Source organism: Nicotiana tabacum, chromosome 3 (assembly GCF_000715075.1).
Source record: "Nicotiana tabacum cultivar K326 chromosome 3, ASM71507v2, whole genome shotgun sequence".
Taxonomy (NCBI): domain Eukaryota; kingdom Viridiplantae; phylum Streptophyta; class Magnoliopsida; order Solanales; family Solanaceae; genus Nicotiana; species Nicotiana tabacum.
Genome location: NC_134082.1, coordinates 5,013,899 through 5,033,830, shown reverse-complemented (window position 1 = coordinate 5,033,830; position 19,932 = coordinate 5,013,899). Strand labels below are relative to the sequence as shown.

Sequence of the window (19,932 nt, the reverse complement as noted above, 5' to 3'; positions counted from 1 at the left end):
AAAAATAGTAACATGAAAAAAAAAGACAATTCACATACAAAACCAAATATATAGCTAAATCTGTTTTTAGCACCCCGGCAACGGCGACAAAAATTGATGTTGTCCACAACCACATCCTCTATTTGAGGTAGTGAAACGGTAGATGCAATAGATTGGGATCTATGAGATTGATGTCGGGGTCGAATTCCACAGGGAGCTATGAGATTGGGATTAGTGGTATATATTTGGACTAAGCACGTGAGGTATCTAAATTGCACTTCCACAAATATGGTTGTGATTTACTTCTAAAATTATGCTAAAGATTGCAATTCTAAAAATATGAAACTAGGAAATATTGTTTTTGGTTGTTTTTCAAATATTGTAAAAAGACCTAGGGCTATGACCTTCACCTAGGTGTTTGCCTAATGGGTTGCAAACTTTAAGGTTTTTTCGTTGGTCGGGGTGTATTATAGCTATCAAATCTCAATTACCCACTCAATACCTCTCGGTAAGAGAGTGATTTTGCCCAATTGGCTTTCTCAAGTCCAAATGAGTATTGAACAAATCAATTGATAAATTTCTCAAGTCGGGTTTTACTATCTCTAGATTCAACACTTTAATTGGGCTAACAATCTCTTGATTTCATCCCAAATTCTTGTTAGCTAAGTTTTTCTAGACTAGGTCACTCTTTCTCAAGTAGAGACCAAGTCAATTAAGCATGAACTAATATTTGCAACCATTAATTCTACAAAAAAAAGAGCAAGAACAAGGCTAAATAATCAACACCCAACCATAAACAAGCTATAAATTAAACACCCATTAGGTTTACACACTAGGGTTGGGTGACAACCCTAGTTAGAAATTTAGCTACTCATGCTTGGAATAGAAGAAACAGAAGAAGAAATGATAATAAAACTCATATTCAAAGATTAGAAGACAAAAATCTAATGTTTAATCACTAAAGTAAGCTAAAGTTGCCTAAAGCAGTAAAAAAATAGTTACAGATATTCAGATATTCAAAACATGACCTAATTTTGTGAAAGAAGTCTATTTATACACAGTTGGAAATTTCGGACAAAATTGCCCTTTCGGAGGTTCTGCGGTCGTACATTCCATGTGCGGTCCGCACTTCCTCTTCAGTCTTTACAGGAGCTTGGTCTGCGATCGCATAATTTTGGGATGCGGCCGCATCTAGAGTATTTTGTGGTCCGCGCATTTCCTGGTGCGGCCGCACAGGTCCTTTCTGCGGACCGCTAAATTCTGCGGCCGCACAATAATTGTGCGGTCCGCATATCCTTAAGGCTTGAATTGGGACTTCTCTGAACTTGAACTCTAGCATAACTTCTGTGGCCGCACATTGCCTTTGGGCTCTGTGGGATTTCCTTTGCATTCTGTGGCCGCAGAAGGAATTCTGCGGTCCGTAGAAGGAATTCTGCGGTCTGCACATTGGCCCTTTTTCCCGCTTTTTGTCCTTGTGTTCACGTTACTCATTTTTTAGTTGGATTTCATCTTTGTGGCTCATTTTCCAATACTTCTACATTAAGCACATTTCATCAGTTTTTGGGAATATAATTAAGCACTTTTGGACCAAAACGAAAGCTAAAAGGCGCTAATAAGTAGTCAAAATCCTCACTTATCAGTCCTCCGTGGCGGTAGAATCCACGCCATCAAAAAAACTGCGAAAAGGGTCATCTGCTCCATGGAACCCCTTGTTAGAACGAGGTTTCATTATTTGAGCCTCATTAAACATAGACTTAGTGAATGAAGGCGACTTAGAGAGGTTTATCACCCCGAGTGCGTCGGTCAGGGCATTGCCCACTGCCCGGGAAGCACCGACCACGACTTCCTCATCGACCTCCCTAACTTAAGCCAAAACGGCCTTGCCCTTCTCTAGTTTGGAAGCCTCGTCCACGACCTCCTCATCGCCCTCCCTGATTTGAGGCAGATCGGCCTCGTCTCTCTTTGGTTCGAAGGCCCCTTGTCCCTCGAACTGCGACCGTACGCGAGCCACTAGTTCAGAGGATTCTTCTTCTTCTTCTGACTCATCCTTCAACCGGTGGAGTGAGTCCGATGAGGGCACCCGAGAACTAGTATTTTCTTTAGGCTTCGCACCGACCTCCTTTTTATTTTCTTCTTCTCTAAGCCTGGAGAACTCGGAGCCTTTTTTCTCTTTTTCTTTTCATCACCCTGTCTCGGAACAAGGGACTCGGCGGGGAAATCCTCGTCACTAGATGGAGGCCTCATCGTGACATCCTTGGATAAACATGCAAAGGGAAACAAAACAGATAAAAACCCAGAAACACAAGAAAAAACCCCAAGTATTACTCACTTAGGAAAGGAATCTCACTATGAGAACTGGCCTTCCACCGGCTCTTCGAAAGTTCGCGCCATGCGCATTTGAAATATGGTTTTTCTGACACAATGCCCTCGACCCACTCCTTGAGTCGAGGGACTACATTCGGTACCCGAGCAATAGCTGCACCACCACCAAGCATCGATAAGAAAGAAGGAAAGGAGAGTAAAATAAAATTTTGGAAAAAAGAAATTTTACTTACGTTTTGTGTTCCACTTATTGGGGATTGGCATGCACTCTACTGGGATCAGGTCCGAGGTCCTCACTGGGACAAAACGGCCTAGCCAGCCTCGATACCAATCTTTATCGATGCTCAAGAACGGGGCTCTACTAGTCCGGGCTCATCTACTACATGACAGATCAGGCTCGTCTAATACATAACAAATCGGGCTCGGAACCTAAGGGATTGAAGATCAACCCTGAGTTTCGTCGAACCAGAACACGAGATCAGAATGCCCGTCCTCGAGAACATTGAGTCCATGATTCAGGAATCGACCCTGACCACGAACGAGCTCGAGGAAACATTATCAGTATAACCAATAGAAGACCGAAATAACGGAAGGCCGAAATATCTATGACCGGTTGGGTATTACGGCGGGAATCTCGGCAGATATCAATAAGGAACTCACAAATTAGCAAATTAGTAGATTTTTACCTTTCATAGAATTGTACCTAAAGTAAGACTCCTCTACTATATAAAGGGGGTTTGATTACTTGTAAAGCACATTGTAACAATCATTCAGAAGTAATATACTGTTATTTTCTCTTTAAGTTCTTATTCAGCGGTGCCTTGACACTAATCGAAGCGCATTCTATTCAAGGGTGGCTCACCCCCAAGGCTGTAACTGTTCAATTCGTGTGGTTTGAATTTACTTTATCATACTTTATTTCAATTGCAATTTAATTTATCACTTTGTATCAATTTAATCCACTTATCCTTAAACCACTTACAAATTCAATTGTTATCCGATTTTGATGGTAAACAGAAACATATTCAATACATTATAGTTTGCTACTCATAATCACTAGAATACCTTGTGTGTCTTGCTAGTGATTATGGTGGAAATAATTTAGTTCAATAGGAGTAGCATAATAGGTTTGGGAATTAGGATTTTGAGTTTAAAATGCTTTATTATTTTTAAACTTAATGTATAAATATATCTTTTTACATGTAAATTTATTAGGTACGGTTCGATATTTTTTCGATTTACTTTCATAAAATAAAAAACTTACCATAATTATTGGTATGGTAATAGATGTATATAAAACCCTACAACTTTATTAAGAAAAATAAACCTAAAAATCAGTTCGATATAGTATGGTTCGGTCGATTTAGTCGAGTTTAAATATTCATTGACACCCTCTAGCTAAGGGTAGAGATTTATCATACCACAACCCTCTATGGTGTAGTACTTGCTCCTGTCTTAACGACGCACTTCATAAGCTTAACACAACATCATAATATATTACATAGACGGGTCAAAAACATTTTCTTAATTTCAGCATTGTAAATGGATATAAAGACCCATTCCTTTTTGGCATTAGTAGAGTGACATTATTATCTTCTTTCCTTTTTTGATATGTGATGATGTTTATCATCAAATATTTAAATAATGTTAGATGAATTAAAGTGAAAATTTTAAAACTCCATCGTTGGGGTTCTTTTAAGCTTGAAAACATATAAATGAGTTTTGCAATTTATTGAAATTTTGGATTGATGATTGATGTTCGTTGGGATGTCATTTTGTACTTATGGTTAAAATCTAAAGTTATTTGGCGAAGATTTAAGCTATTTAATGATTTTTTTGTTAATTGTACTTTGTAGGAGGCGAAACTTAATGTTTTTTATATATAGTATTATATCATATTATAATAAGTATATAATATCGTATATCGAGTATACAAACAATGTTAGAAAGAAAATATGGGATTTGCAACTGTAAACTTAAAAATATGGCTACTAGGTGCAATATAATATTTTGGGCTATACTTTTGTGCGAATCTCTTATTTTTTAAGAGGCAAGTGCACAGATAGACATTCATAGGGATACTATTTAGAGAATAACCAATACTTATTTTGTCTTAAATATTTAAACTAAAAATGTTAACTTTAAAATAATTTAGAATATTAATGTCCTGAAAATTTGAATGGAAAAACTGAAATTCATGATGCACTGGCTAATTCTTAAATAACACTCCTTAGAGTGGCTACCTAGTGTCATTTCTACATTTTTAAAGTGTAAAAGGTAGCACTGTATACAAAATATCGTGAAAATAGCACGGGATAACCCGTTTTCGAACTGGTAATTGAAAAATAACCAGGTTTGCAAAGTGATTGAAAAATAACCACTATTTTGTTGCAACACGGAAAGTTCCAGCATAATATACTGGAGATTGATGCACTTGTGTGTGAACTTCCAGTTCTCCAACACACGGAAAATTTCATCATAATATACTGGAGATTGGAGCACTATTAGAACTCCAGTATATTATGCTAAAATATTTTTCTGATTTTGAATAGTGTTTTTGTTCAAATTTATCTTTACATGAAAAGTGACTAAATTTCAATTACTTTTGAAATCCCGTATTAACTCGGGTTCGGAAGAAAAGTATAAGTGGATTTTACGACTCGAACTCGTGACGACGTGACCTTAGGACATAGGGGTCTGGGGAGGGTAGTGTGTACGCAAACCTTAGCCCTACCCTAAGGTAGAGAGACTGTTTCCAAATAGAAACCCGGGAGACTCGAACTCACAACCTCTCGGTTGGAAGTGGGGTTGTTTACCATCATAGCAGGCCTCTTGCTTTTAAAGTATAATCCTCAAAATTTAACCTTATATTATACTCAGCGGATTTAAGTTGAAAATCACGGATCTAAAATTTTAAACATTTAAACATAGATCATCAAATCCAAATATGAAAAATTGGGATATTTGGTTTGCACATACAATTAAAAGGCAGAACAATAAAAATCCTCCATAGTTGATTCCTTCAAGTTTTATATAAGCTCTAGGGTTTTGGGTTTTTTTCACTGGACAAACCCTTTTTCTCCATTTTCAACACAATTTTTTTCTGCTAACCACTCTTTTCCAGTCAAATAAAAAGAAATTGGGAGAATCTTTTGATGCAAAACTACAATCAATTCTACCGTCTAATTTTCTAGGTATTTACAACGTATTCTCATTTTTATACTGCTTTGTAATTTCTTAATAGTTACAGTTACAAGTTTCAATTTTTCACACAATGGATGTGTGATATGTGTGTATTCCTATTTGTTCTTTGTAATCGTGCTGAAATGTGAAATGGGATTTTTTTTTTGGTTTTTGGGTATTTAGTACTCTTTCCATCCAATTTTATGTGGCCATGTTTGACAAGGCAGTAAGCTTACGAAAGAAAGGCGGTTATTCAAACATGTGGTCTATAGATATTTGCGGTAAAATAAATGAGAAGTTTAGAATTACATTTTTAGAATGTTGATGTTTTTAGTTACAATTGCAAGTTTTGGTTCAAGTTTAAATTTTTCACATAATAAATGTGTGATATGTGTGTATTTCCATTTATTCTTTGTAATTGTGCTAAAATATGAAAGGGGATTGTTGATTTTTGGGAATTTAGTACGCTTTCCGTCCAATTTTATGTGGTAGTGTTTGACATGACACGAAGTTTAAGAAAGAAAGATGGATTTTGAAACAAGTTATAGATATTTGCAGTAAAATGAGAAGGTTAACTTTAAATTCTTAGAATGTCAATGTTTTTAGTTACAGTTGCAAGTTTTGGTTCAAGATTTAATTTTTCACACCAATAGATGTGTGATATGTGTGTGTATTTCTATTTCTCCTTTGTCATGGTGCTGAAATATGAGACGGGGTTGTTTCTTTTTGGGAACTTAGTACTCCCCGTCACAATTTATGTGGCGGTGTTTGATTAGGTGTGAAGTTTAAGAAAGATAGAAAAACTTTTGAAACATGTGGTCTAAACGAGTTATAGTTATTTGTGAGACTATAAATCATTTCATTAAGGGTAGATTGTGAAGTTTAAAGTTAAATTATTTTTAAATATAGAAATGTATCTTTTTTTTTTTGGACAGAGAAAAGTGTGCCACATAAATGGGGACAGAGGAAGTAATGGATAATGAAATTACCCGAATCGAGCAAAATGGATACATATTACATAGGATTCACATAGCTGACTTCAATTAGAATTATGACCCTGTAACTGCAAAACTACCATCACCTTTTGCGGTCTAATTTGTAGGTACTTCAGCATATTTTCATTCTTATGCTGCTTCATACATGTCTTACTTACAGTTGCAATATTTGATTCAAGGTTCGATTTTTCATGCATAGACAATAGATGTGTGGATATGTGTGTATTTCTATTTGATCTTTGTCATGGTGCTGAAATATGAATTGGGTTTGTGCTAGTTTTGATACTTTCAGAGACTTGTTCTTTTTGGGAATTTAGTATCAAAGAATGAAATGGACCTGAATAGAGCAAAAACGATTCACAGATTCATATAGCTGACTTTGATTAGACTAGGATTAAGATTCAGTTGATTGATTGATTATTTTTCTGAGAAAAGAAAAATAGTTTCTTGAAGTGAAGTGAAGGCATTATTGAAGGAGAGAGATGTCGGGTCTGTAAATTGCATTTGCTAGGAGATAGAGGGCTTTTTATAACCACGAGTGATTTTTTATTTGATCCATCGTAAATATTCTTTGTTATCCCATTCGACTGGAACTTGCTAGGAGTGTTTGATAGATTGACCAAGCTAAGATGTTATACGAAGAGAGTGTCCAACCATTTACGTTAAACAGCCCTGCACTTGCCCTTGGATTTGGATATGTATAAATTTGTGCCTATTATTGACCTTACATACGAAAAAACATGTTTATGAAGAATTTGGTTAGAATGTACTACACCCACTTTTATTGACCTTACAATACAGTCACAACCAAGTTCATTTTCGGTTACTTAGTCTTTTGTAACTTGTACAGATGATTTAATCTTATAATGTCATATTTGGCTAAGGTCTGTGTTCACTCTACCCCCAGACCCTACTTTGATGGATTACACTGGGTTATTTGTTGTTGTTGTAATTGTAATGTCATATTTGGCTAATGGCTAGTATTTACCTTCTTATCTGTGTTCTCTTGTTGCAGATCTCAGATCTGAAGTTTTAACTGATGGATTTCTGATTGTACTTGACAGAGATATAAAGGTGAAGGTAAGAGGTACTACTTATATGGACATTGATGAAGTATGCCTATATTTGGTCATTTGCTTCCTTAGTGTTAAAAGGCAAACTATGTCCATGTCACATTCCTTGTCCACTAATACTTTCTCTTTTGTTTCAGTGCTAATGGGGGCCAAGCGCACAAGATCGAATAGTGAAAGTGACGATGGTTACAAGTTGTCAGTTCCACCTGGTTTTGAATCGCTAATGTCATTCACACTAAAGAAGGTGAAAAATAGTGAAGAAGCCTGTAATTCTGTGGCTCTTGGGAGTGGGTTTGCGCAAGGTCCTAGCCTGGTTGCTGCTACTTCAACAATTATTAGCACAGGAAAGCTTAAGAGTTCTGTTAGGCATAGGCCTTGGATTCTTGATGATCATGTTGATCACATTGAAGACGATTCTGAATTTGAAGATGATAAGGTCATTTAGTAAGATTTTCATAAAATTTCTCATGAATATACTTTTTATTTCCATCTCCAGTATCGAAAAATTAACCATAGATTTCTACTCCGGCTGTCCTAAATGCATGTGACACTCTTTCCTCTTTAGCATGTCCCAAAAAGAAAGACACCTTTCTATATTTAGAAATAATTTTACTTTAAAATCCCTATTTTATCCTTAATGACATGATTTCCAGCCACACAAATGTTTAAGGCTTGTTTTAGATCACAAAATTCAAAATCTTCTTTTCTTTTTTAATCTCGACGGAGGGAGTGTTAATTAATCAAACTGTATTGACTATGTGTAGCTTTTTAATATCTATATTTCTGTAAAAGAAAAGGTCTCGCTAGATTTTCCCCTTGTGGTTCTTATTGTAAAGGCAGGAAAAGAAGAGTGAGGACCATAGCTGGTGCCTCTCTGGTTGGAGAGGATGAGATAAACATATCTGGACTCTGGTGAGAGATGCATCTAGGGACACTATTTTTATGCTATACTGGCTGCTGAGGGTTATTCCTGTTGGCCATAAGCATCCTTGTGTTTTTTGAACAAGAAGAACATTGTGTTAACTGATAGGTGGTTTGCAATAGGAATGACGTATCCATGGAGAAAATGAACTTTGGGCCTAACTCAATCTCAAAAGGCAAGTTAATGGGATGAAAATCGTGCAACACCAACGAGACAACCCATTTCCTCAACCTATGCGGCATAGTAACATTCCCGTTTGTGTCTAACCTGGTTATTTGGAGCGTGGACAACATAATATGAGGCCCAATATTGGGAAATACAACAACAAGATGAGTCCGACTCCAATACCATGTTAAGAAAATTGAACTTTGAACCTAACTCAACCTCAAAAGTTAGCTCATTAGGTGAGTATTGTCCGAGACCATATAATGGGACAACCAATTTCCCCAATCAATGTGTGACACTCTAACTGTGTCAATGGGCTTTATAAAAAAATATATCCTGGCAAGGTTGGTTTGATTACAGGTCAAGGATAATCTTCTTTTCTTCTTTTCCACGTGTATTCTCTTCTTCATTTGATTGTCTCTGGCATCACTTGGATAAAGGTTAAGGGCTTATGTATTGTAATCTATGTAGCATGGACTCTTCAAAATCCTCGCCACACCCGTATCGACACAACATGGGTGTGGCTGTGGGATCTATACCGGATTTGGTTTACTTATCTTGGGTACTTTGACTACATTCTATGACAGAGAAGTATAGATTGATTTGGGTATATATATATATATATATATATATATATATATATATATATATATATGTAGAGAGAGAGAGAATTATATAAAGTATGAGAATGTTATTTTATTACGCGAGATATGTTATGAATAAAATATTGGTGTTTAACTAATCGAAATATATACTTTATAATTTGTGATATACATGTACTGGTTGTATCCGAGCACGGAGCACCCGTATCATTCGGGTCCATACCCTCAAATCGTAAACTTATGTGACGAAGCATCCAACCTCTAGTTTAACACCCGGATCGGATACGCGCACCCGAGTCCGAGCAATATAGACCGTAATTGTTGGCATGTAGTGCCGCTGAAATAGTGGTTTGGTGTTCTGGGTTTTGATTTATTTTTGCAGAGTTTGTCTTCAAGTGCTTTTCTTCCCAAAGGAGTGATCCGAGGATGTTCCAGCTGCCACAACTGCCAGAAGGTTCATTCTTCCTTAATATTGTATAATATTTGGTTTCAAGGCAAGGATTGTATGTTCTCTACCCAAATGTTAATTTGGATCGTATTTTTTTATTATTTTCCATTGAGCTTATGATGTTTCTGGTGTGCTTTTTCAAAGGTTATTGCAAGATGTCGTCCAGAATTGGCACGCATACCTTCACTTGAAGAGGCTCCTGTATTCCATCCTAGTGAAGAGGTATTCCTTGACAGTCCCATCTCTCTTTCAGCCTGGTATATGCAGGGGAAGATGCAGCTACCCAACTACGGGTTCAACTGAACCTAGTAACTTATACAGGATTTAGTTATATATGTAAAATTTCACCAAAATTCTATAAATACAATATTTTGAACCCTTAATTGTAGTTTTGTAATGAGTTCAATGGTAAAAACATGAAAATTGAACCCATCAAGTTAAAATCCCGGATCTGCCTCTGGTCGTGTATGCCCTCTATTGCATCTTAATATCTTGACAGACTCTTCTTTCATGACGTTAAATCTTATTTTAGGAATTTGAAGATACTCTGAAGTATGTAGCGAGCATCCTTCCACATATCAAGCACTATGGAATATGTCGTATCGTTCCTCCCTCTTCCTGGAAACCACCTAGCCGCATTGAAGAACCGAGCACGGTATATGGAGTCAACACCCATATCCAGCGCACTAGTGACCTCCAGAATCTGTTTTTCAAGAAAAGGCTTGAGGGAGCCTGTACAAGGACGAATAATAAACAGCAGAAAACCCTAAGTGGGAAGTCAGATTTTGGACACGACATTGAACGTAAAGAATTTGGCTGCTGTAATGAACACTTTGAATTTGAAAATGGGCCAAAGCTAATGCTGAAATATTTCAAGCATTACGCTGATCATTTCAAGAAGCAGTACTTTGTCAAGGAAGATCAGATTACGGCGTCAGAACCATCAATTCAGGATATCGAAGGGGAATACTGGAGGATTATTGAGAATCCAACCGAAGAAATTGAGGTTTTTCTCGGGAACTGCAATTATCTTTTCTAGGGATCCGTCAAACTCTTTTTCCTTAATCATTTTTTCATTCTTTTCGTTGTCAATTTGGTTTGTTAGGTTCTCCAGGGAACTAGTGCGGAAATTAAAGCAACTGAAAGCAGTTTCCCACATGAAGGGGATGTAACTAGTCGTCGTCCTCCACAATATGTAGAATCAGGTTGGAACTTGAATAATACCCCTAAGCTTCAAGATTCTCTTCTCCGTTTTGGAAGTCGTGAGAGTTCCTCTATTTTGCTTCCTCGTCTCTCCATTGGAATGTGTTTCTCATCAAATCTGTGGGTAAGATTTAGAGTTTCTTGATTAAGCAATGACATTTATTCTTATAATCCAAATTATTCTTGGCATATCCTATCACATCTTTGTTTTTCGGTAAGGGGCATCATCGTTCTTGGGCGGCATCTGTTGGAAGCCGAAAGTATTAATGAGCATTGGTCTATTTGTTAGCATTACCTATTTTATTATGTTGATTAATTGCCAATATTTTCTGCTTTTTTCCATCTTGCAATAGAGAATTGAAGAGCACCACTTGTATTTGCTGTCTTACATACATTTTGGTGCCCCAAAAATATTTTATGGGGTTCCCGGGAGCTATCGTTGCAAGTTTGAGGAAGCTGTCAAGAAGCATCTGCCGCAGTTGTCAGCACATCCTTGTTTGCTTCAAAACATTGTGAGTTTCAAATTCATGAAATTATTTTTCATTATTTTGAGAAGGAAAGGCTTGTTAGAAAGAAAGGGATACATGTTGACCTGGTTCCCTTTTCAATTTTACCAATAAGCTGTCCTCTCCTATTTGTATAGCCAGAAAAAAAAAAAGGAAGACCTCCATTAAAGAATGAGGAAGTATTTCTTTACCTTTTCAAAAAAAGAAAGAGAAAAGAATGGGAAGTATTTGGTGCAATTATGGAATAATAATCCTCTTGGTAATTTATACTGCAAGCATGATGACTTTGGCTGCTTTGATTTCTCTTCTTTTTTGTGGGTTTGAATGAGTATGCGTGGGGGAGTAGTCTTTGGTTAATCGGAAGTTATCCAGAAGAAGTTGAACATAATATTTTGAGATTTTCAACCTTAAGGACATATTTTGGTTATTGCTTAATGTGTATGTTTCTAACAAGACTCGATCCTTCTTAGCATTCTATTTAGTGACATGTATTCCCTGAATCTTTTTATGGTGTTACTAATCATTTATTCTCTGTCTTAATTTATGTGGTGCCATTTGACTCGGCACCAAGTCTAATATAAAGAAAGGAAGACTGTTAATACTTATGGTCTGAAACAAACCATAAATATTTGTGTGCCGGTAAATCAATTCATTAAGGGTAAAGTAGGTTTCTAAAGATAAATTGTTTCAAAATTAGGAAAGGTGACATCCTTTTTAGGACTGAGACGGATAGGAAAAAGGAAAAAGTGCCACATAAATTGAGACGGAAGGAGTATATGGTTTAAGTTTGATAAGGCCCGTCTAAAATTTCTTTTTCGTTTCAGAAGAGATGAACTATCATATATGAAAGGTTTGTTTATTACCTCCCATTTGATCCATCAATCTTCATATCCAAAATGCAGGCCTTTCAGTTCTCTCCTTCTGTATTGACTTCAGAGGGGATACCTGTTTATCGTTGTGTGCAAAATCCAAAGGAGTTTGTTCTCCTTCTCCCTGGAGCATACCATGCACATGCTGATAGCGGCTTTAATTGTTCCGAAGCAGTAAATTTTGCTCCCTTTGACTGGTTACCACACGGCCAGAATGCTGTCGAACTGTATTCTGAGCAGGGCAGAAAGACATCAATCTCCTATGATAAGCTGTTGTTTGAAGCAGCCACAGAAGGAATTAGGGCCTTACCGGAACTTCCGCTGCTACACAAGAATTTTTTTGATAATTTAAAATGGAGAGCAGTTTATCGGAGCAATGAGATTTTGACAAAAGCACTTAAGGTAATCCCTCTATTATTCTTGGTTTCGCTATTTATATAAGGAGCCCTTCCAAAATCTTGAACTTCAATTTTAACAGGCTTTCTGCTTATTCTTGAGGGCTTTTTCCTTTTTGTCCCGTCCGCCAATAATAATTACGGGCACTAGCCCAAATATACAAAATACATACAGTGGTTATGTATGTAATGGGTAATATTTTTGTATATTTTATGTATATTATATACAAAACATATACATTTGCCGGCTATTATATTTTAGGGCGGCACAAAATTGTAATTATGCCTATTCTATGAATAAAGACATTGTCGTTTCTTCCCTGTTGCATTGTGTTTCTGATTTTGGTATCATCCGCGACTGTTTTTCCCTCTTTAGTCCTTAGAACTCATTTTATCAAGGTAAAAGATGTCTTGCAGACATCTGACTTTCGGGTCAAGCATTTCAAAGGCACGTTCAACATTAAGTCATGCTTCAGATATTTCTAGGAAATATTAACCCGGCTCTTTCGTAGTTCTCCCTTTTTGGTATATGTTCTGTGAGCAGCTCAATTTCCTTGTTCTGGAAGTTAAGACTTAGCTTCTGTTTAAAGTGTGAGCAATCATTACTGACTAGTATGTTGTCTAGAAATATATTCATGTAGAAAATGATATATCGTTTCATTTCTATTGGAAGTAATTTTGGGTTATTTCTATATTTGTATAGTCACGGGTTTCCACTGAAGTGAGAAGACGCACATATCTATGTGCTTCTCTTGAATCGCGAAAGATGGAGGATGACTTTTGTGCGACCACCAAAAGGGAGTGCCCTATATGCTACTATGATCTATACCTTTCCGCCATTGGCTGTAAATGTTCTCCACATAAATATACTTGTCTTCTTCATGCCAAGCAGCTATGTCCTTGTGCATGGAGTGAGAAGTATTTGCTTATACGCTACGAAATAGACGAGTTGAACATCATGGTTGAAGCTTTGGATGGGAAGGTAAGTGCAGTTCATAAGTGGGCAAAAGAAAAACTTGGATTGCCTGTGTCCGACGTCTTTAAAGATGCCAGCAAGGATGGAATGAAGGTGAAATCAGAGTCCGGACAGTCATTGGACATTGAGCAGGATAGGAAAGAAGAAGTGTCAATTCCTTCAGTTGGTCCAAGTGCTAGAACAAATAATGTGAATCGGGTATCTGGTTCGTGGGTTGAGGCAGATGGATCGAGTCATCGGCCACAATCAAAAGGAATTATTAATGATAAGATTGAAGTTTTATTCCCAAAAATTTCACAGCATGCTACTGTTGGTAAAAATATTATGACCTCTTCCAATACAGTTCTCAAGAAGCATCTTGCACGGGAGTCTTCGTCTACTAAAAGAAGTGTGATTATTCTTAGTGATGATGAGAACTAGCAACCACTGAAATGAGCATTAGTGGCGCGTTAATACGTTGTTGTAAGTTGGTTCTCTGCTGTAAATTTGTAGACTATTAAGCTTGAATTCTGCTAAATGACTGGGAAATACTCTTTCAACTCAATCTTGGTACTTTGATTCATGTATAATTGTATATTCTAGTAGTCTGTTCCACTTTATTCTGACTTTGTTAATTGGTGATATGTATGTTGCATGTGATGCTTTGTGATTTGTTCCCAGGGCTTGTATTTGTGTTCCTTGGAATAGTAATAGTTTTTCATTCTTAACTAAAGGTCTCAAGTTCGAGCCTTGAAAATGGAATCCTTGGTGGTAACAGGTAACGTTAAACTCCCATACTTAGTGGCCTTACCATTGAGCCAGCACACACTGTCTTTACATCAACTCGGCTCTATGACCATTTATCAGTTGATGAAGCTCTTGTTCAAAAATCTGCATGTCTTGCTTCTTCAATCATATACCAATGCCTCAATTCCTCCTCCACCACCACCACCACCACCACCACCACCACCACCACTCCTTATTGTGTCACCAAGATAGGCAGGTTCTGTATATCGTTTAATTTCTCGTTGCACGTAATTAATGTCGTTGGCACGAGTACACTATCGTTGACAACCGTAGCCTTGACAATCGCGATACGCGAAGCATCAAAAGAAGAAAATCTTTGGGACATAACTGACTTTGGGTTGCAAGAACAAGGAATATTGAGGTTGATGATGACAATTATCGTCTACGTGTCGCGATCACAGTGGCAAGAATGTCACCTATGGTAAGGCATAATATAAATAAGTACTAGAAACAGTGTGTTCGATCTCTTATCGTTTAAGTTCTTAGAGATGAAATAATCATACATTTCAATAAGATATTAGAAAAAGGCAAAGAGGTTCTGGATTCAAATTTCACCGCTCCTAAAAAAGTTGCCCTATGTAAAAGAATCAGAGAGGGCATGCCAAGACATATTCCTTATGTTCCACATTGGTAGGCACAATTTTCTTATTAGTCCCTTCTAAAAAGAATGACATATTAATTTTCTTAATGATAAACTTTTATAGCCACATAATGCTATGACATGTTTAAATTTCAAAAGTTTTATACAACCATATTTGTTATGAAATATTTAAGATCACAAACTTCAAAAGTTTTTCTTTTTTTATAAAACATTATGCCTAACTTAAACTATGACAAACTATAATTGATGGAGATTTTGATATATATAATTTACAGTAATTACATTTATACTGTAATCATCATAGCACATGATTGAAGTGTAATTGATAAGTTAAATGTGTATTCTTGTTATGTTTTGATGATCTAACAAACTTACTATGAAGAACCAGATAAGGCACCTATACACATCCTCAAGAACTTAAAGATCAACAAGTCTTCAGTTGAAGACACAGTTAAATTCTTCAGAGTCAAAGGAACAACAGAGGTAACATATAGCTACCAGTTCCTGAGGTGACTGTACAAGTCAACTCCCCCAGTTGTAAAGTTGTTGCCTGCACATGCTACAATGCAGAAATAGTGCAATAGTCAATTTTATGGAGAATGCCCTTTATCTAACTTGCTTACATCATTCAAAGTGATGTCACAAATGAATTAATAACATCAAGTAAGGTAAAAACAAAACACTTGCACATTCAAGAACTCATCAAGAATATTCTCTCGTCAATCTTGCAAGTGATTCTTAAGGGTATCAAGAACAAAGAACAACACAACAACGGACCAGTTCCCTCTATCGAGTTATTACATGTCCTTAGTTGTGTTGTACCTTTGTTAAAGCACTCTACTTGTAATTCCTACTTAGCTTAGTTAGAAGCATTGTGTAGGAAATCTTTGTAAATCATAAACCCTTGTATTTGTGTCTTGGCTAGAGTTAGCCGAGTTGTAAAGTCTTTGTAATAGAGTTACTACAAAGTGGATTGTAATAGTGTCATTACAAGTTAGTGAGGGATTAAGAGGTTAATTCCTATGTTACAATAGTTTATAATCTAAAGTTTGCTCAGTAGTGAAGTTGAAATCCTACAAGGGTAGGTCGTGGTTTTTGATACCGTGAGCTGAGAGTTTTCCACGTAAAACTTCATTATATCATTTATTTACTGCAGTGTACGCGTGTTCTGTGGGAACTAATAGAGAACCTGATTCTCTTTATAGTTTGATGGACCATTAGTTTTCTATCAGTAATCATCTTTGATTCTTCCTGCAAAAGGATAAAAGACACCAAGCAATTGTAACCTTGATGAATTAGTGGCACCCATTAGTTATTGAGTTTGCAATTAAATATTTTAATATATTTAATAATTTTTTAACATAAATACAGGTCTAAGCAAAAGTTACTAAATTCGTCCGAACCCAATAAACATTAATGTACCTCATGGTACCCATAACATGTGTTAGTTACTGAGCTTGCAATTAATATTCATACATATTTAATGATTTTTTTTATTATAAATACAAGAACTAAACAAAAGCTATTGAATTCGTCTGAACAAGTTTAGGAGGTTCGCTATATGAAAATAAAATATAAGCAATATTTCTTTCGAACATGTCATATGTGTAACTATAATTACAACCCAACACAACTGTCTAGGAAATCATCACTACATGGAACTCACTGGCCTACTAGAAGGTTTGCAACTTGCTCTACAGCACAAACTCGCACCATTGGAAGTTAATATGGATTTCACTGAGGTAATCTCTCTACTCCGCCATCTTAATCCATCTTTAACGCATGAATGCAGGTACCTCCTCCAACAGTTGGATAGACCATGGGTCATACACACTTACAAAACTAAGTAGCAGATACGCTTGCCAAACATGGGACCACATTAGCATGCAATGCTTCCACAACTGTTTTTGTGCAACCACCTCTTTTTGTGATGAATGACTTTCTAGCAGACCAACAGGGCACGCTTCATAGACGCCCTCTATGTACAACTCTTGCAGTGGAACCCATCTGTCACACCTCCTTTTTGCGCGCCCAGCCCCGAAGGGTTAATGCGCGAGGGGAGTTTTTCCAATTTAAGTGACAATATTCGAAATGGGATTATTTATTTAATTCAGAGTCGCCACTTGGGAAAGGTTTGGCTTTTGGTGTCCCAAGTCACCGGTTTATCTTGAATCCCAAATCGAGGAGATTTTCGACTTTTCCAAATGAAGTCTGCGAACCAGAAATTCTAAGTAAGGAATTATGTTGACCCGAGGGAAGGTGTTAGGCACCCTCGAATCCCGTGGTTCTAGCACGGTCGATTAAATTGTTATAATGGCTAAATATCTGATTTAAATACATGTTGTGACTTATGTGCTTTTGTTAAGTTTTAAACGCTTTTATTATTATCATTTATTTTACAGAATTGCAACGTCGTGAAAATGCATATCGAACCACGTCACAATCAATGCACCCGTAGTTGTTAACACATTTTTTGACTCCGTTGAGACTTGAATTTGGGTCACATCAATGTGCACCCGATTTTAAGAATATAATTTACTTAAACCGTGCCTAAAGAGTCTAACGCGTTATTATTTTGTAGAAAAGCCATGAAATTTATTAAATGGCCTATCTTGAGTTCTAGATAATTATCATGGTTATTTATGGAGGGCCCCACGATTGTTGCACTTTTGTTTGGCGAGGCTCATCTCTATTTTTAGAAAAAGATATCCTAAAGTGGCTACATTTCTAATGCATTTGTCTCTAAAACTAGAAGAAAAGGTACGTGCTAATTCAACTATAGGCTTTTGCCTAATTCGGATTCTTATCAATTTCTGATTGATTATTTACAAAGTGGAGGGATGTCATAACTCGTGAAACATACTTTAATTGGGCAAAGAAATTACACTCGAGATTGACCCAACATTATACTTGTGTCCAAACATTTCTTGAATTAAAATTTACTAGACTGATTGGGGCCGAATTAAAGGAATTAACTACTAGGCATTGTCACTAACGGGATTTGAACATAATATTATGTACTGCCTAACGAGTTATGGTAAAAGAAAACTAAAATGAACAAAGAAACATTTGTGTAAGGTGGAAATATTCTATTCTATGCATGTCGCTCAGTTGAACGGAAATCCTAGTCAAAATCTATACTAATTCTCCATGCCCTCTCTGTATTGTGTCATTACATTTTCGTACCAGCAAACAACTACAAACTAAGAAGCTAGAGGCTAAACTTGATGGAGTATTATCTAACTAATCTTTCATTACTGAATCACACTAATCAATTTATGCAACCTGAAGTCAGTATGTCACAAACATTTACAAACAGATATCTAAATCTTCTTCAGGAAACTCCTTTCATTTCATGCTTTTGAATTGTTACAGTTAACACCAAAGTTGGGTTTGAAATGTGTACCTGGAAACACTGAAAATGCAAAGGAGAAGAAGAAAAAGATGGGGAAATCATCAGCAGCAAGAAACAAAATAGCAGCAGCAGCAGGGCAAGATAGCAGCAGGCAAAGCAATATAGCAAGAAGCAGGCTCGAGTGCAGAAATGCAACTATGGCCAACAGAAAGCAATAGCCAAATAACAGCAAAACCCAGTGGAGTAGAATCAGAACTCCAGACAGACCAAAACAGTGGTAAACCAATGAAAACACTCGACTAATAGACACAACTGGAATTTCAAAGAATCAGAATTGATTTGAACAAGTTGAACAATTGAAACCCAATAATAATAGGAGGAAAAAAAAGCCTCTGATTGTTGGTTGTATCCCTTCTATCCCTTAATCTCTCTCTATCTATGTGTATCTGTTTTGTATGTATTTCAGCTCTCCTTTCCAAACTCCTCACAGTGTGTGTATTTTTCTTTTTCAGTTCTGATTCTTTCTCTCTATCTCCTTTTTTTTTCTTTCTTCCAGGTTCAATCCTTTTATAGGCCTCAAAACTATCTCTTTTAACAGCATGTTTTCAGAATATCCCAGTACCCCTCCCATGTGCCTTCCATTTCAACTCCAACTTTAGCTAATCAAGTATTAAACCCCATCAACATTCCCTGGCAGACTTACTTTTAAAAGGTTTAACATTTTTTAAACTTAAAGCAAGGTATGGGCAGTAGAATATATCTGACAGCATATGCTGTCAAATTGTTTAGAGCTTAACAAAAACCTTTATGCAGGCCACAGGCTGTGCACAAAACACATGAGGTGCACTAGTGCACATGCTGTGCATGAGTGCACATGCCTCCCAATTCAGAATTTAAACCAAACAATCCTTATTACTGATCAATTCAACAACTATAAGTAAACAGAATTGGTTCTTAATTGATTCAACAAATGTTTAACAGAAGCAAATCGATTTGCTATGCTTAGACAGTTGAAACTAATTGACGACTCATGTCGACTCGACTATATTAGCATTAACATACACAAACGTAGCCAAAAATCAGACATTCAGAAGTATGGGACACATGACTCGACTTATACTGCTTAAAACAGAATTATACTTCGATGAGTTAGTTAGTCAGTACAAATTTGGAATACAACCAATACACATGCCTCATCAGAATAGGAGGGGAGAGATTCAGACAAATACAGAGGTTCAAACAAAGTGGACAAACAAAAGTTGATAAAATTAAAACAAATATGAACAGTCTTTTAAAACAAATCACACGGGCTAAAAACAAATAAAGGAAAGAAAACAAGACTCACCTCAAATCTTTTTAAGGAACAAATCAGCAAAATCCACTGGTGTTTGAACAGACCTTCTTTAAGGTTGAATGGACTTTTAAACGAAGTGTTTCTCGGATGAGAAACACCTCGATTAAGGTCCATTAGACCTTAATCTCTTCGTTTTGAACAAAACACGGAACATGCACAGGGAAAACTAGAGTTCAAAAACTTAGATCTGGGATTCGT

At 36.5% G+C, this 19,932-nt stretch overlaps 1 protein-coding gene across 2 annotated transcripts; it reads left to right on the top strand.

The window, feature by feature from the left end:
- Window positions 1–5,173: 5,173 nt before the first annotated feature.
- On the top strand, window positions 5,174–14,252 carry LOC142179375 (putative lysine-specific demethylase JMJ16). 2 transcript variants are annotated; one of them, XM_075249107.1, is made up of 10 exons: window positions 5,174–5,495; window positions 7,495–7,559; window positions 7,690–7,988; window positions 9,624–9,695; window positions 9,834–9,911; window positions 10,222–10,695; window positions 10,795–11,016; window positions 11,246–11,404; window positions 12,301–12,669; window positions 13,366–14,252. In XM_075249107.1, exons 3-10 carry the CDS (start codon window positions 7,695–7,697, stop codon window positions 14,056–14,058), a joined length of 2,361 nt encoding a protein of 786 aa, XP_075105208.1. In that variant the 5' UTR covers window positions 5,174–5,495; window positions 7,495–7,559; window positions 7,690–7,694; the 3' UTR covers window positions 14,059–14,252. The 2 variants fall into 2 exon arrangements, with proteins under 2 accessions (XP_075105208.1, XP_075105209.1); XM_075249108.1 differs by having other exon boundaries at window positions 5,251–5,495; window positions 7,495–7,566.
- The last annotated feature ends 5,680 nt before the right edge of the window (window positions 14,253–19,932 follow it).

Bases quoted from the DNA above. Each gene is read 5' to 3' on its own strand.
- LOC142179375 (XM_075249107.1), top strand. From the start codon at position 7,695: ATGGGGGCCAAGCGCACAAGATCGAATAGTGAAAGTGACGATGGTTAC. The intron at 10,696-10,794 runs GTTTTTCTCGGG...TTGGTTTGTTAG, and splicing joins ATCCAACCGAAGAAATTGAG to GTTCTCCAGGGAACTAGTGC. The intron at 12,670-13,365 runs GTAATCCCTCTA...ATATTTGTATAG, and splicing joins TTTTGACAAAAGCACTTAAG to TCACGGGTTTCCACTGAAGT.